This window comes from Podarcis erhardii (assembly GCF_964252035.2).
Source record: "Podarcis erhardii genome assembly, chromosome: 1".
NCBI classification, from domain to species: Eukaryota; Metazoa; Chordata; class Lepidosauria; order Squamata; family Lacertidae; genus Podarcis; species Podarcis erhardii.
Window position 1 is genome coordinate 64,950,509 of NC_138497.1, and position 15,724 is coordinate 64,966,232.

Genomic DNA, 15,724 nt, shown 5'->3' on the forward strand with positions numbered 1-15,724 from the left:
TTCATTCACTTGACCGGAAAGGGAAAAGAGGACTGTTGAACAAATGTTGTAGAGAACGAAGGTGCACATTTGACTCCTCCACTCTCTCCAAAAATACCGAAGCGAAGGAGCAAGCGCCTGCCAAAAGCTTATTGGAAATACGCTTTGACATGGTAGTTTCAAGTGGCTGGTCTTCTGCTGAGCCGTACATAAAGGGCAGAAAAGCGCGACCTTCCTTGTTAGCGTCCCATACTGACGGAGGAGTGCCCGTCGTGCCGAACTTCTGCCTACGCGGCGGCAAGAGTTCAGCGAACAAAGCTCCGCGCCTCCCAACAAAATAACCACGTTCTTGGAAGCCTCGGCCAATCCCGGAGAACGCGCTGCGACCACACGGCCCGTCTGAAGTGAAGGCTGCTTTTCCCTTTCCACTTCTCTTGCCCCGCACATGGCGGACCCCCGCCAACAAGTGCTCGGGAGCCGGAAGTCGCGATAGGGAATCTGTGAGGCTGCCGCTTTTCCTCGCGGGCTGCCGTTTCCTTCCGTCGACGCGTCGCTGGTGGGGCCAGTCGGCTTCATGGCGGCCACGGGCGAGGCCAGCGCTGGGGTGGGAGCGGGACAGGGCCGCAGGAGAGCCTATGTGAAGGTAGGCGCCGGAGGAGGAGCAGGGAAGCCGTAAAGCTTTTGCAAGCATAATGCTGTTTCCCCACGTGCGCGTGATTTTAACGACGCGGGGAACGTTGGGAGTCGCTAATACGCTAGATTTGTTAGCGCTTCTTATCCTGCTGTGCTTTTAATTGGTCGCAGTTATAGGCCGCCTTTTGTTCCGAGGAGCTCAAGGCGGTGCACATGGTTCTCCTCCCCCATTTCATCCCCACTGAGCTGCACGGCTGAGCGGGGACTCGAACCCGGGCCTCCCCCCAAGTCATAGACCTGCGCTGTAACCATTGCGCCACGCGGGAGCTCGAAAGACTTTGAGTTTTCCCCCGCCCGTATTTATTGTTGCCCTCACAACAATCTTGTGAGGTAGGTTAGGCTGTGAAATGTTACCAGGAATACACAATTAACGCGGAGAAAGATGCATATACTGTGTGTGTGTGTGTGTCCACACACACACACACACATGTATAGACACGTGCACTTTGAAATTAAAAAAAAAAAGTTAAATGCTCTACTGGTTCTTTTTCACACAGAATGTTCCCTGGAACATAACTTTCCCCCTTGTTAATTCATAATTTGGAAAATAGCCTTGATTGGGTTCTGTGGTAAATTGGGAAAAGTTAACCAAAGGTAGAGACTGAGGTTATGTAGATGGAACTTGACTGTTTTGACATATCCTCAGTCAATAACTTTTCACAGACTTGAAGGTACGCTTGCCACTATCACATTCAGTTGTTTTTGTGAATTTTCCGCTAGTTTCTCATGTTTTGCAAAACAGACTGTGACTGACTCTAGTAATATATACACGTGCGATATTTTGAGTGTGAAAATCACAGGCCCTTTAAATATATGAAGGAAATACCATATTGGCCCAAATATAAGCCACACCAAATATAAGCCACACCTTTAAAATTGGGGGGGATACCCAAATGCTCCTGGCTGCATACGGGGGGGGGGGGCGCTGCATTGCTGGCTGCCTTTCCCCTTCCTCACTCTCTCCCTTCCCGGCCTTGGGGGAGAGGATGGGGGACTATGTACAGGCACTGTTTTACCCACGTTCCTGGCTGCATACCGTAAGGTTGCAAATATAAGCTGCACTTTAACTTTTCAGGGTTGGAATTTGGGGGGGGGGGAGTGAGGCTTATATTCAGGCCAATACAGTGTATAGTTGTCCAAATCTGTGTGCATGCAGTCTCTTAGAGACTGGGCCTTCATTTGAGTAGACAAATGCTTCAAGCTGTTTTAGTCAATTTAGCCACTTCACTTTTGTGGGACTAATATGAGAGCCAGTCTGCATTTGTAGTTCTAGTAAATACCACATTTATACATTAGAGATGTGCTAACTATAAATGTGAAAAACTCAGGAAACATTGATAGTAAACTGCTTAAAGGCCACCTTGGCAATTAAGCAGTATATAAATTTAATAGTAAATTACAGCTCTTTGAGTGTACATTTGGTTGCAAACCCAGTTTTGTTCCATGCAGCCTGTAGCTTTGTGGAGATGATAGGAAAATCATCCAAACAGGCCTGTCCCTTGTGTTGAGGAGCCTATTTTTCTTCCACACCTACACCATTACATTTTCATAGCAATTGAGCTACTGATACCAGATCAGGACTAGTGCCACAGTAATTTAAAGCACTCCGGCTGCAGTACAAAAAGCAAAGATCTGTATGCAGCTATATGTTCTATTAGGATTGCCTCTTTGTGTTATAAATTCATGTGCTTTATATGCTTTCTGTATTTTGTAAAACTTTTTGTATATGTAATATCTGCTTTGCTTTAATATGTGTTGTAGCACGTTTGCCATAATTGCTGGCTTCTAGGTTACCTTTAGGCATATGACCAGAGGTACAATCAGTAATCAATGGAGAGCTTCTCCCTTCTTTCCCCTTTTCTTGGTGTCTTATGATCGCCTGGTTCAGAGCTGTTTGCAGGAGTTTTCCTTTCTTCTTCTGAGCATGCTCTCAATTCTACTGCATCCTCTAAAAATGACCTTGGTAGGGTCCAGGTGATGGGTTTATACATATTTGAACAGTGCTTTGTTACTGGTGATTATTGTACCAGCCAGTAGCAGTATGTTAAAAGTACCACCGAGCACATTCAGAGTCTGTTTCTCTTTCTGCTGAACAAGTGTAGTTTGCCTCAAGAATGAAAGAAAAGCTTATAGGACAGGTGACATAAACTGTTTGGGCTCTGTGCTTCTTTCTTCTAAGAAACTGAATGCTGCTACTGCCTCCATTACAAGTATACAGTGCAGAACTAAATAACGTAACCTCCCTCACATAAAAATTCTACTCTCAATACATGGTGCCAGCTAGTCAGCAATGCTGTCTTCCAAGATAATATCCTCAGTAGAGCTGGTGGGAAACCTGTGATCCCTCCAAGTCTTGTTGAACTGCAACTTCCATCTTCTGTAACTACTACTACTACTACTATTATATTTGTTTGTTTATACCCCGCCTTTTTCCCTTGACAGGGGCTCACAGATAAAATAAGAACAACTAAAAACGGGGGGGGGGGGGGTATTAAAAAATTAAACATTAGTAGAACTAAAACTATGGATGGGCAATCACAGAAACAAAAACAGTGTGGTACCCATCTGCTCATTACAAACTGTCAGTTTTCAAAAGCATGCTGAAACAAGGTGTCTGGCAGGAGGACTCCTGAGAGGGAGCAAGTCTAACTTCTCTTGGGAGGGAGTTCAGACTCTGAGAACAGCCACCCAAAAGGCCCTGGCTAGAACTGATGGGTATTGTAGTCCAACAACATACTGAAGGCCACAGGTTCTCCATGCTCTGCAGTGTAGGGATTAAGCAGACCAGTTCACTCTCATCCTCTGTCCCAACCCCTTTTCCATATTTTATTTTGCAACTTGCATTCAATGCTCCATGGCTCTTAAGTCCTCATTAGGCTGCGTGGGTTGGAATTGTTTCCTTTGGGGTTTTTTGTTTTGTTTTTTAATGTTTTGCTTGACTCCTTTGCTGTTGGCCTTTTCACTTCTGTGGCACTCCCATGTACTGAATTTCTGGGGTGGAGAGCCTTTTCTACTTATGTAGGCTCCTCATGTAATATAGAACTATAATCTTCCATGGTTGATAAATGGGCAGAGGGGAAAACTCCTGAGTAGGGTTACTGTATGTCTGATTCCTGGTTCATTAAACTCCCTCCCTCCCCCCTCTCAGTCTGCTATCAACAGTCTGTAATTCTAAGAATTGTCAGGCCATTTTGCAGTTTAAAAAATATTTTTCCTAGTGTTGAAATGTATATACTTGCTTGGGGAGATTCCCTTGAGTATGTAGAAACAACTAATTTTTTGTGATTAATTTTTTTTGATGGCCCAGTTGTGCTCCCAAACGCATGGGTATTTGATCACTTGTGCTCACTATTGGAACAAGTGGGAGCTGCAACAAAATGTTGCAGTGTAAAGCTAGCCAGTCATGTCCTGTTCCAAGATGCTCATGTGAAAGCTCAAATATAATGCAGAACTTAAAGCAGTTGCGGAAAAGGAGTAAAAACTGAATCAACTGCCAAGTGAATGCAGCCTTAGTCAGTGGATGCATTGACCAGTTTAGCATCCTGGCCCAGCCCCCTGCTTCCCAATGCACTCACTCTTCAACATGTAAACTATTTAATTTAATTTTGTTTTTATTTAAATTCTGTTTTTCCGTCAAAAGGACCTTCAGTCAGCCTCACTAAAAATAATACAATTACGTAAAGGTAAAGGTACCCCTGCCCGTACGGGCCAGTCGTGTCCGACTCTGGGGTTGCGCTCCCATCTCGCTTAAGAGGCCGGGGGCCAGCGCTGTCCGGAGACACTTCCGGGTCACGTGGCCAGCATGACGAAGCTGCTCTGGCAAGCCTGCACCAGTGCAGCACACAGAAACGCCGTTTACCTTCCCGCTATAAAGTGGTACCTATTTATCTACTTGCACTTAAGGGTGCTTTCGAACTGCTAGGTGGGCAGGAGCTGGGACCGAACGACGGGAGCTCACCCCGCCGCGGGGATTCGAACCTCCGACCATGCAATCGGCAAGTCCTAGGCACTGAGGTTTTACCCACAGCGCCACCCGCGTCCCTTAATACAATTACATACTGTATCATATCAAAAAAAATTCAAAGTAGTCAATAACAATGCATTTGAAAGAAATATATCCCATTTATAGCAGCAGAAAATATGACTCTTAATATGCTCAACATCCATAAAGCCTGCCAGCAGAGAATGGTCTGGCCACCTAAAAATATTTCGTTGAGCTAGTGAGAATTTTTCCAAGCATCATCATCCCAAGTGCCTTGCTAAAAGTTGTCGCTTGACTGCTCATTTTCCCTGCAGCTCGCTTCCCTGTCTCTGCTGGCACTCAATCCTCTTTGCTCCACAGTGAAACTCCTATGCTCCAGAGATCATGGGTGCAATTTGACAGTTGCATTATTTTTCTAGCTATGACCTCCCTATTTTCCAAGGCAAAGATAGCTAGACTAGTACTGTGGAGGGTGAAAGGGAGGAGGCAGCTGTGCTGGGTAGGGTGCAGAAGTAAGTTTGCTACAGTTTGCAATTTGGTTAGTTTCCTAGGAATAACTGCCAGGAAAGTTGACATGTGACAAATAGCATCTGTCACCTTAGAGCTAATTCCTACAAATCCTTCAGCACTTATGTGATGCCAAAGTGGTCAAAAGAATACCCATGCACAATAAAAAATCTGAACCCTTTTGGTATTGTGTGCTAATGCACACTCGCCTGGGCCTTTCAGTTGTGTTGAAGCATTTTTGCAGTTTGTTCCACCCTGGTTTTGCCTTGGGTGGTTGATGAAGACTGCATGATGCCATGCTAAAGAACACTGAAAAAATCAAACACAGAAGAATCTGTCCATTAAAAACGGAGTTGTAGAAGTGTAAAAGTACAAGCCTGTTCTCCAGAATGGAAAATGTAATCCTGAATTTGCTGGTATTTCTCCTCCTACTCTTTCATCTTGTTACCCTGTCCTGCTGCTGATGGTGTAGTGCCTTCTCCCTTTTAAAAAATTCTTTCTGTAAACACCAGCAGTTGTTGCTTGCTTGCTTTCTAGCACCACCTGCCATGGTTTTAATGAGCATTTCATAGGGCATCAGCAGTTTAGCTTAGTTCCACGCCAACAGCAAATTAATGTAATAGTCTTGCCATCTTCTGTTCTTACTAAAATTTGCTTCTATCCTACCTTTCTTTAAATGTGAGCAAAACTGAAGCGCCAGATGTTGCAACATTCATCAGGGTAAAATATTGCCAGTAACAACATTATTCAAATCTTGATCCTGTCATTTTAAGCAGGGTCTGACAGCAGAAAACAGTTTTGTACATCTGTTTCTCTATCCCAAATGGGACGAGGTCTTCAAACTAGTAAGATAATTTTTTGAAAACAAGCAATGTTCTATTGGAATTTGTGGTGAATTTGTGGGAACTTAAACAAACCATTAAAAGCCTAAGTTCAGTGTTTAGCTGCAGAAGTGAAATGCTTGCGCACCCATAATGCAAATGCTTGCAGAGGTGGGAATATGTTGCTCCCTGTGACATGTTGCTGCGAAGGCTTGAGCCTGAAAAGAGAATGCAAAATGCAATATTTCTTAAGAAGTAAGACAAGAAAAATGATAGTGTCTCCAGCCGAAGCATCCGGGACTTTTGAGAGCAATTCTATCATGCCCTCTTGAAAAATCTGCTCTAGAAGATCAGGAGGCGTTCAGTGCAGTGTGAGAGGCTGCAGCCTGAAGAGAAATTTGGTACAGACCATGTGCATAATAAGCACAGTGTTCTTTGAATTTTGGTCTCTGAAATTAGTTGAAACAAATGCCATATCTGTGCCAATACTAGAAGATGTCTTAAAAATGATCCTAGTTCTGAGTAAAATCTCAGTTTGGCCTTTTGAAAAACTAGTTTGAACCATGGATGGACACATGCACATGTATGACTCATGGAAATGGAAAACAGCAGGGGATTTTAATTTTTTTTGCTGCTCTGATTTGGAGCTTGTCTGCAAAATTTAGATATCTGCAATGTTACTTCTTGCTTAATAGCTTCTGCATATATGCTTTGCTTCCATCATTCTCCTTGCAAATTACTGGCTTTTCCTTCCGCTTGAATATGAACTGCATTAGAAAATCTTCATAAAAACTTTCTTAAGGATGCTTCCCTCCTCCTCAATTAAAATAGATAATGGATGTGGTCTGAAGGTGCATCTCTAATTTGGGAATACTCCTGTGTGTATCCTCCTAGTGTAGTCAGAATAGCGTGTATGAGATGCCTCGTACAAAGACACATGTTCCAACTGCTTCTGTCCACATCTTAAATTTTACACAGGAAGAATCCAAGAGATGGGCTTGAGACTACTTTCCCAAGGACATCTACTAGACTACTACTATCAGTATAATTTTTATGTTTAAATCATACCCTGAGGTTTTGAAAACATTGAGATTGTTGCATCAGATCTGTTAGTAGACCCTAGGTAGAACCTTGATTTTTGAATTTTTAAACAACTTGACATTTTTTGTTTTGGACAGATGAAATTGAACTTATTTTCTGGAAAGCTCGGGATTCATAATGCCAACAGTCACACTAATACAGATAACTGTTATTGGTTTGGCAGTCTTACCAGTGAGCAGCCTTTGAGGAAGTCAGTGCCACTGTAGCTCTTAAAGTACCCTTTCATTGGCAAGGGACGCCAATCCATCTGGCTTAACTCTCAACTAGGCTAAGCTTCCTTTCGTACCCACTTATTGAGGCTAGTACAGACTTGTCCTAGCCACTTGCATTCCTTTGGTCTCCATATCAAATGCTTCTTAAATGGTATGGCAGTTTCATTAACATGCCTACACCTATCATGGAAGCTGCTGTACTTCTGCGCTCCGGATGCCAGTTTTTACCCAGATTAATGCATTCTGGTAGCAGAGGTTTTGTACAAAATCTTATGGCTGCCTCCAGATCATAAGACAAAGGCAAAAGTTGCCTGCACAATCAGTTGTATTGTATAGTTCAGCTGAATCCTTGAACATCCATATTAGTTTTGTTTTTATTTTGGGTCTAGTTGAAAGTAAAGGTATGCAGCATGAATCTCATTTCCTTCACTGCTTTCTCCAGGCTAATCGTAACAGCTGCTAAGGACGACAAAGACAAACTGTAGACAATCAAATATATTGTACTGGTCAAGTAAAATGGATCCATGTTCAGTAGGAAATCAGCTGCAAGCTAGCAGCGATTGCCATAAAACATACTTTACCTGTCACACTGGATTCAAGACTAAGCAAGAACTATCATCAACTGATCTGTTACTCCTTCAGCTTAGGACTGGGATAACACTTTCAGAGAACGATACAATCTGCTTCCATCATGCTAAAGTTTACCTTGATAGGTATGAAGACTTGCAAAAGTCGTGCTGTGATCCTTTTAATATGCACAAAAAGCTTTCAAGGAAAAACTTGCATGCAATTGACATAGACGATGCAACTGTTCTAAGTGCCAAGTTTGGACGGCAGTTTATACCTGGCTGGAAACTTTGTCAAAAATGTACACAGATAATAAATGGAAGTGCAGAGGTTGATTCTGAAGACCGTCAGCGAAGGAGACTTGATTCAGACGTATGTATATGGGATAATTTTTTTCACCTATCTATTGGACTTAGGCTGCAATCTTGTGCACACTTACCTGAGAGCAAGCCCCAGTGAAAATGCTGTTCCTTAATTCGAAGTAATTGTGCCTGTGGGTTGGGCTGTACTTAACGTAGAGCATCACTAAGATAGCTATTATTAATTAATTAACCCTCAGGTACTAATGGTATGCTAAATACTGTGCAATTTCCACATGTGTGGTCATCACTTGATAAGTGCAACATGAAGAATTATGTGAAACAGCCATCATTAGTCAAAACTTAACAAAAGTCACTCTGATATAACCTCACATCTCAAATGTAGTAACTGGCAATAGAGCATTAATACATGTAGCTGCAGTTCCTCACATGATATGTTATGCATATATGTATGAATGTGCCCTAAGCAAGTCTAACGTGATTAATGTGGAAGAAAGAGCAGGGCTTGACACTAGAATGGTGAAACTGAGTAGAAGTGGATTAATTCATAGCCATGTATAAAAGTTGGAACCACGGCAGTCTTTGGGGAACAATGAGATCTAGTCTACACATACAACAGAGCAAAGTGTAGGAGTTCTGATGGGATTGAATCGATATCATTCTGCCCCCTTAGAACTTATTTCATCACTTGATAGAGGGGGGGTGGTATCTATTCCTAGCAATAAAAAGCAGCATGATGGAAGATGTACTTTGAAATGGAAGTTATTCTCCAGTCTTCATCTAATGAAAACATACAGCAGATAATTTTTTTAAAGATGAGGTCAAAAGAGAACTGAAAATATGTCCTGTTTACTTATTAAAGTAGGCTTTCACTATTTCTGTTTCCATTAATTTGCACCATTAGATATATACTCATATCCCGCTTACCTGCTCCACAAGAAATTGCCATTGCTTTTTTACTTCCTAGTGTTACTGCCCGTTTAGAGAGACCTTACGAGTGGCCAGGTGGCTAAGATGTCATAAAATTAAAATACGTGTGTTGGGGGAGAGGGATGCTTTGTGCCACAGCATACAGCAACCACTTGTTCAAATTTTTTGTATTAACCTGTAATAATCTTCCTTGACCAAGAGCAATTGCTGGTGGATACCCTGTTCATGTAGACAGGGATTGAGGGCATCTCAACCTTATCCCCCTTCATATTAATGAACTGAGCATTTGAAGGCAATGACACTCAACGGAAAGGGTTTTTTTACATTTGGCCCCAGCTTTGAGCCTCTTTTTATCTAAGAAGTGACAGCATTCTAATTGATTAGCAAGCCTCTGGTAGTGTATGCATTAAGCTTTGTATTAATAGTTCCAATGAAATTGTCTGTATCTGTTCAGGGACGTACAGCTAAGGCCTTGAAGTCCTTACAGTTTGCTAATCCAGGACGACATTCTGAATTTGCTCCAGAAGCAAACAAAAGGGAAAAAAGAAGGCTGCAGACAAAAAGCACATCCAACAATTCAGACAGGTGAGCTCTTTTCCTCCGATGATTACACTTATCCTTGCTTTCATGCCCTTGGGGGAAAGTCTTTATTTGCATCTGGACCATGCTTCAAGTCTGCTTAAGTAGATAGAATCTCTTTTCATTCAAGTGCATAGAAATGGTGTGATAAAAATCCATTGTAGGGCATGGAAAAAACCTTGAAGAATAAAGAATTGCCACACAATAATGCTGTTGGAGTATCTGAATTAATCCACAGAATAGCTAAAAAGTGACTGATCCTGCCTTTTCTGTTCCAAAGTGGTTCTGAACAAATCAATTCTGTACTGAAGCAGGAAGGTGAATGTTGATTAGAGTTGTCCACAGCATCAGTAGACTCCTTTCAGATATAACATGTGATCACACCTTAGATAGTATTGATGCCCTTCCCCAAAATTAATGAACCCTAAAACATTCTGTCCACCATTGCAAAGGGAAAGAGAAAGGAAACAGAATTGCATAGCCTATGACAGACATGACAACCTGTTGCATGGACAGACTCTGTCAACATGTTTCTGTATGTAATGGTGCCTCCCTAGAACCTAAACTTGCCCGAAATTTATTGGCAGTCTCTGTGGCTAATGTAATGTATGGCTTTTGATTCTTGGCATAAGATTAGCAAATTCAGAGCAAATTCACCTAAAAGTAGATTTAAACTGAATTGCCAGTGACTTAGAATGGAGTCCAGTGTTACAGACTGCTGTTAATTCTGCTTTCTTTCTCCTCCAGGCAACTCATACCAGCAAAGAGCAAAGTGTACGATAGCCAAGGCCTTCTGCTTTATAGTGGGATAGACCTCTGTGACTGTCTTGATGAAGATTGCCTAGGATGTTTCTATGCTTGTCCCAAGTGTGACTCCAGCAAGTGTGGACCTGAATGCCGCTGTGATCGCAAGTGGCTATATGAGCAAATTGAGATAGAAGGAGGAGAAATTATAAGGAATAAGCAAGCGGTATAGCTTGCACGTTGAATTCAAGTAATGAGCGTACATGCCAAAGGTTTTCACTTACAAAAATGCATAAACTTTGTTCAAATTTCCAGTTAGTGTTTGAAGTGGTATATGAAAGTTGTGGCTCAGAGTTAATTTCCCCTTTTTGGCACCCTTACAAAAAAGAAAATCTAGAACCTTATTAATGGGCAAGTGGATTAATCAGAACAGTATTATGCATTTTGCACCATGTACTCTGTAGAAAAGATGCATTTCCCAAGCGTCTCCCCTCTTTTCACCTGGGAGTGTTGCCCATTTCAGAAACGTGACCATTGATTTCATAACTTTAATTGCTGGAAGCCATGAGCAGTATTAGCACATAGTAGATTTGTGATTTGATAATGATGTTGCATGGTGGTTAGAAGATGTTAACAACAGATAAAAGGCTTTTTGAGAAGATGGTACCACTTCAAAGAAAAGTATTGGACCGCTCTGAAATATTTCCATGTTTTTGTTTTTAATCTGAATACAAATCTTTCTTGTGTTTTCAACAGTATTTCACTGATGAGGAGAAAATAATAAACCAAAGATGTAATCTCAGGTAGCATTTCCATTATGGGTTTGTTACTTGAGAACTATATATTTGAGTCTCTAGGCAGTTGGACAGAGAATTTCTAGGATGAATGACAACACAATCCCATTTAGCCTTTAAGAATATGTGCAAGTTAATTATTTGAATTTGGACATTAGGAGCACAAATGGGGAACCAGGAGTAATGTGTTTTATATTGCAATCACCGATGCTCTGCATAAGGATATGTACAGAATTTATTTTCAGTAGCAATTAAAAGGCTGCATTTTTTTGCAGGGCCATTTTCATAGTTTTGACCCCATATGCAATAAGGAATTGTATCTGTGTAAATTAAACTTGCCCTTGAGGATAGATGATTTTCCATTTGAAAATGATGGTTAGGTGGTAAAATGTGTAAGACTTAAAAAGTTCCTGTTAAGTATTATCCTAGGAGTTTTGTTTGACTCCGCCTGTGTTCAGGAATTTATCCTGTTACCTGTAGTGTCCTAGGAAGGCAAATTGTGTCATGCAAAGCAAGAAAGCTGCATAGGAGCTGGTGGATGTTTGTCCCTAAATTCAGGAGGAGATGGAATTGAATCCATAGCCCTGAACTTGGAGTTCCATGACTGCTTTGAGGGGCCCACGTGGAGCTACTCCCTTATTTGACATATAAATGTTTATTGAGGGGCCATGAGGTCTGAGAACATTGGAGTGTATCCAAGGAGCTTCTGGATTAAGTCAGTTGTGTCTTTACAGTATTTGTATGCGTTCATTTATTTATATATGAATAGAAACCATTTCATTATCAATTATGATTGCATTTTTTTACAATTTGCAAATGTCTGTACTTTAAAAGACTTTTGCTGGGGCTGCATTATATCTGACTACATTGGGCATTAGCAAATCATCTTGTAAAGAGAAATCCGCAGTAGGAATGGTTATTAAATTTAAAATTGCTTCACTTGGTATCTTTTTTTAAAAAAAGCATTTTTCTATCTAAATCAACTCCAAAGCCTCAGTATGCAAATAGCTTTATTGGGACCAACCAAAATATCACACAGTCATTTTCATAGGTCTTAATAAAGGTATTACCATACTGTGGTTTTGGGCTTTCCCCCCCTATTGTATGAATCAATACAGACTTAATATTTTTTAAAAAAACCCGTAAAATAATTTTAGAATACTATGTGCAACTTTGCTTGACTTGATTGATTTCATATGTTATGTAGTAAAGTTCTTACAGCTATGTACAGAAAACTAGCCATCACCTAAAACTGTTTTTAGAGCCTGCCTAACTGCTGGCAAGTTATTTGAACAGATGGATTTTTTTACTCTCCCTGCAAAGTGCCATTCTGCAAAGCTTACAATAAAATAAAAGTACTTAAAGGGAACACCTGAACAATGAGATACATATATATGGTTTTATCCAAAGCTGTCCAGGTGCGAGCAGAACAGACTTCTAATCATGCAATCAGAACTTCGCTCCTGCAGCCTCTCAAAATCTGCTCTGTGGGGTTGAGGAACCCCCGAGTAAATTTGTGGAATTGTAGAAAGGCGTAGAGGAAGAAGATATTATGCTGCATGAGCTCACTATCAGTTTAAAAATTTGGATACTGGCAGATAAATAGCTGCAAGCCGCATTGCAGCATGCTGGAATATGAAATCCTCTTGAACTTAAATTTCTTAGTGTTGACATCTACTGGCACTAACAAAATGTAAAGCAGCAATGCAAATATTGTGTTTGTCTAATTTCTTCAACAAAAAATTGATCAAATTTACCCTCAAATGCTTAAACGTGTGTTTCAGTGACTAATCTATTATAAAATGTTATACAGTGTAATGGCTAGTATGTATTAGTAATATATTTTTCTTTTCATTTTGATATAGGTATGTATTGGTAATCTGCTCCAGATATTAACATTAATTAAACAGAGGTTGCAGTTCTGTGCACAGATACTTTGGTCAATTCCATGAATACTAACAGATAGTATGTACTGCATGCTGAAGTGATTAGTTATGCAGAAAAACTTACTCCACTTACACTGAAACATTACTGCTAGTACTAGACAGCTGCAAACGAAGATACACTATTGAGTAAATATTAGGTATTTTCTTTGTCAACTCACGTCTGAAGATTCCTATATTTCTTATCATTTATCAAATCCTGTTAATAAATACATTTATTTGAGCCACATATTTAGTTCTATTATTCTTCTTTTTAAAGTTCATCCAGATAGGTAAAGGTAAAGGTACTGCCCGAACGGGCCAGTCGTGTCCGACTCTAGGGTTGCACGCTCATCTCGCTCAAGAGGCCGGGAGCCAGCGCTGTCCGGAGACACTTCCGGGTCACGTGGCCAGCGTGACTAAGCGGCATCTGGCGAGCCAGCACAAGCGCAGCACACGGAAACGTCGTTTACCTTCCCGCTATAAAGCGGTACCTATTTATCTACTTGCACTTAGGAGTGCTTTCGAACTGCTAGGTGGGCAGGAGCTGGGACCGAACAACGGGAGCTCACCCCACCGCGGGGATTCGAACCGCCGACCTAGCGATCAGCAAGTCCTAGGCACTGAGGTTTTACCCACAGCGCCACCCGTGTCCCTATATCCATCCAGATAATGAAGAGTAAATATCTGAATACCTCTACTTTCTATTAATTTACTTAGCCCAAACTTATTACAAAACAGAGGACTACTACTCATTCATTTGTTTGTATGCCGCTTTTCCACCCAAAAAAAAAATGCTCAAAGAGGCTCACAGAAAAGGAATGCATTTCAAACAAACACTACAAAAACAATTTAATAACAGCATAGCAAAATAACATAGTAACAGTTTCATAATAACAGCAACATAATAACATGAAAAACCACACTTCAATACTATAAATATAACAAGATGACTTAAGCAACACAGCATCCAATAGCAAAATTAACAAGGGGACTTCACAGTTTTCTCTTAACTCTAGAAACACTCCTCCCATGATATTACTCATCACCTTATTCTCTTGAACTTCGCACCACCTGTACAGTTAAAGAGACATTTAGCTGCCTTATTATCTCTTGAATCTGAATCAAAAAGTCTGAGGTTAATAGATTTAAGTGCCCTCATAGTGCTAGAGTAAATGAGCTTCTTCCCCATGTAGAAGGGTGACTTGCACCAGGGAGCGTGAACAGTCTGTCATTAGATGGCGTCGGATTCCTATAATACAAAATTTTGTGGGATTATGGCTGTGCTCATATTTTCCTAGGCAATGACATGCAAAATAATAATAATAACACACGTTTCCTACCCTTTTACAAACCTGAGGCATGAAGCAAAATGTACATACGGTGGAAAAGTTTATACAGATACCGGTGTGTATGAGAGGGGGGTACACTTGGGAGAGAAGAAAAATGAACGTATCTGGGGTTTGGGTGTGTGTATGTGTATGTGTATGTGTTGTCTCTTCTCTGAGCAGTAAGAGGAGGGGCTATCAACGTGTGGCTTCTTTGTATGTGTCATCTATGAAGGAAGGGAGAAATGTATGTGGGGGGTGGGGGGGTGAGAGATGCATATGTGCCTGTAGTTTGTGTGCAGGGAGCGTGTGAATGTGTGCAACGGGGTGGGGGCCACCTGGTATATTTTTCATGTTACTGGGGAATGTGCCTTGTTATTAGACAGCAAAAGCATCACTGATGGGAGGGAGTCTATATTGTGTGATCTCCACAGTTAGGACCAGCAGGACATCCTTTGAGAAGCCTGAGTTTTTTCCAGGGGAGAAGAAGCAATTACTGTACTGTCTTAAGGTTTGTAATGTGCCTGCTAGTCCACAAAAGGGTGATAACCACTGGTTTACAGAAGCAATTCATTTTAAAACCATAGCTTATGAAGCGGCTTGTTTCTATAAATCACAGTGAAGATTAGCCACAGTATAGGGTTCTTAATTTTGAAACTAAAGCTTTGGATCTCTTCACCCTGACAGTGGGAGAGAGCAGTGAGTTCAAGTCTTGTGTATGTAGCAAACCAAACATTGCCAATGTTTATGTCTGACCATTTGAGCCATATTAGGCTCTACACCATTGCCCTGAATAGAGCTGTGAACAATATTAGGCTGTATCTTCACAAAATTGTCCTGAACATCTGAGATGATGTCCTTGAAAGGTGAGTTTAATATGAATGGGCATTATAATTTTACAGGTGTTGATTTTGTTCTGTTTTATGGTGAACTTTGCTAGAGATTTCTTGCCATCTTGGGCCTCAGGAGGAAGAAAGGAGGCACAGTTACCTATAACCCCTAAACACAGTTGGATTTACTTCTGAGTAAGCATGCATAGGATAGCACCATAAGGCACTTTCTGTTGGATCAATTAATGCGGGTAAAAGAGTAGGCAGCAAAAATACAAAAGGTGTAGCTAATTAGAGTTGCTGAAATTTGAACCTAGGCACTAAGTTTATTAACTGCAAATATTTCACTTAATGGACTGAAAACTGACAAAACAGTTTCTCGGATGCTAATTGACTAAGGAGCTGTTTTTCCCAC

The 15,724-nt window shown here is 41.1% G+C and overlaps 1 protein-coding gene across 1 annotated transcript; it reads left to right on the forward strand.

The window, feature by feature from the left end:
- Nucleotides 1–514: 514 nt before the first annotated feature.
- On the forward strand, nucleotides 515–13,401 carry ARL14EP (ARF like GTPase 14 effector protein). Its single transcript, XM_081879289.1, has 4 exons — nucleotides 515–622; nucleotides 7,738–8,234; nucleotides 9,567–9,697; nucleotides 10,439–13,401. Exons 2-4 carry the CDS (start codon nucleotides 7,812–7,814, stop codon nucleotides 10,665–10,667), a joined length of 783 nt encoding a protein of 260 aa, XP_081735415.1. The 5' UTR covers nucleotides 515–622; nucleotides 7,738–7,811; the 3' UTR covers nucleotides 10,668–13,401.
- The last annotated feature ends 2,323 nt before the right edge of the window (nucleotides 13,402–15,724 follow it).

Excerpts from the sequence above, each read along its gene's own strand:
- ARL14EP (XM_081879289.1), top strand. The coding sequence starts at position 7,812 with ATGGATCCATGTTCAGTAGGAAATCAGCTGCAAGCTAGCAGCGATTGC. Across the intron at positions 8,235-9,566 it reads GAAGGAGACTTGATTCAGAC|GGACGTACAGCTAAGGCCTT; the intron begins GTATGTATATGG and ends GTATCTGTTCAG. Across the intron at positions 9,698-10,438 it reads ACATCCAACAATTCAGACAG|GCAACTCATACCAGCAAAGA; the intron begins GTGAGCTCTTTT and ends TTTCTCCTCCAG.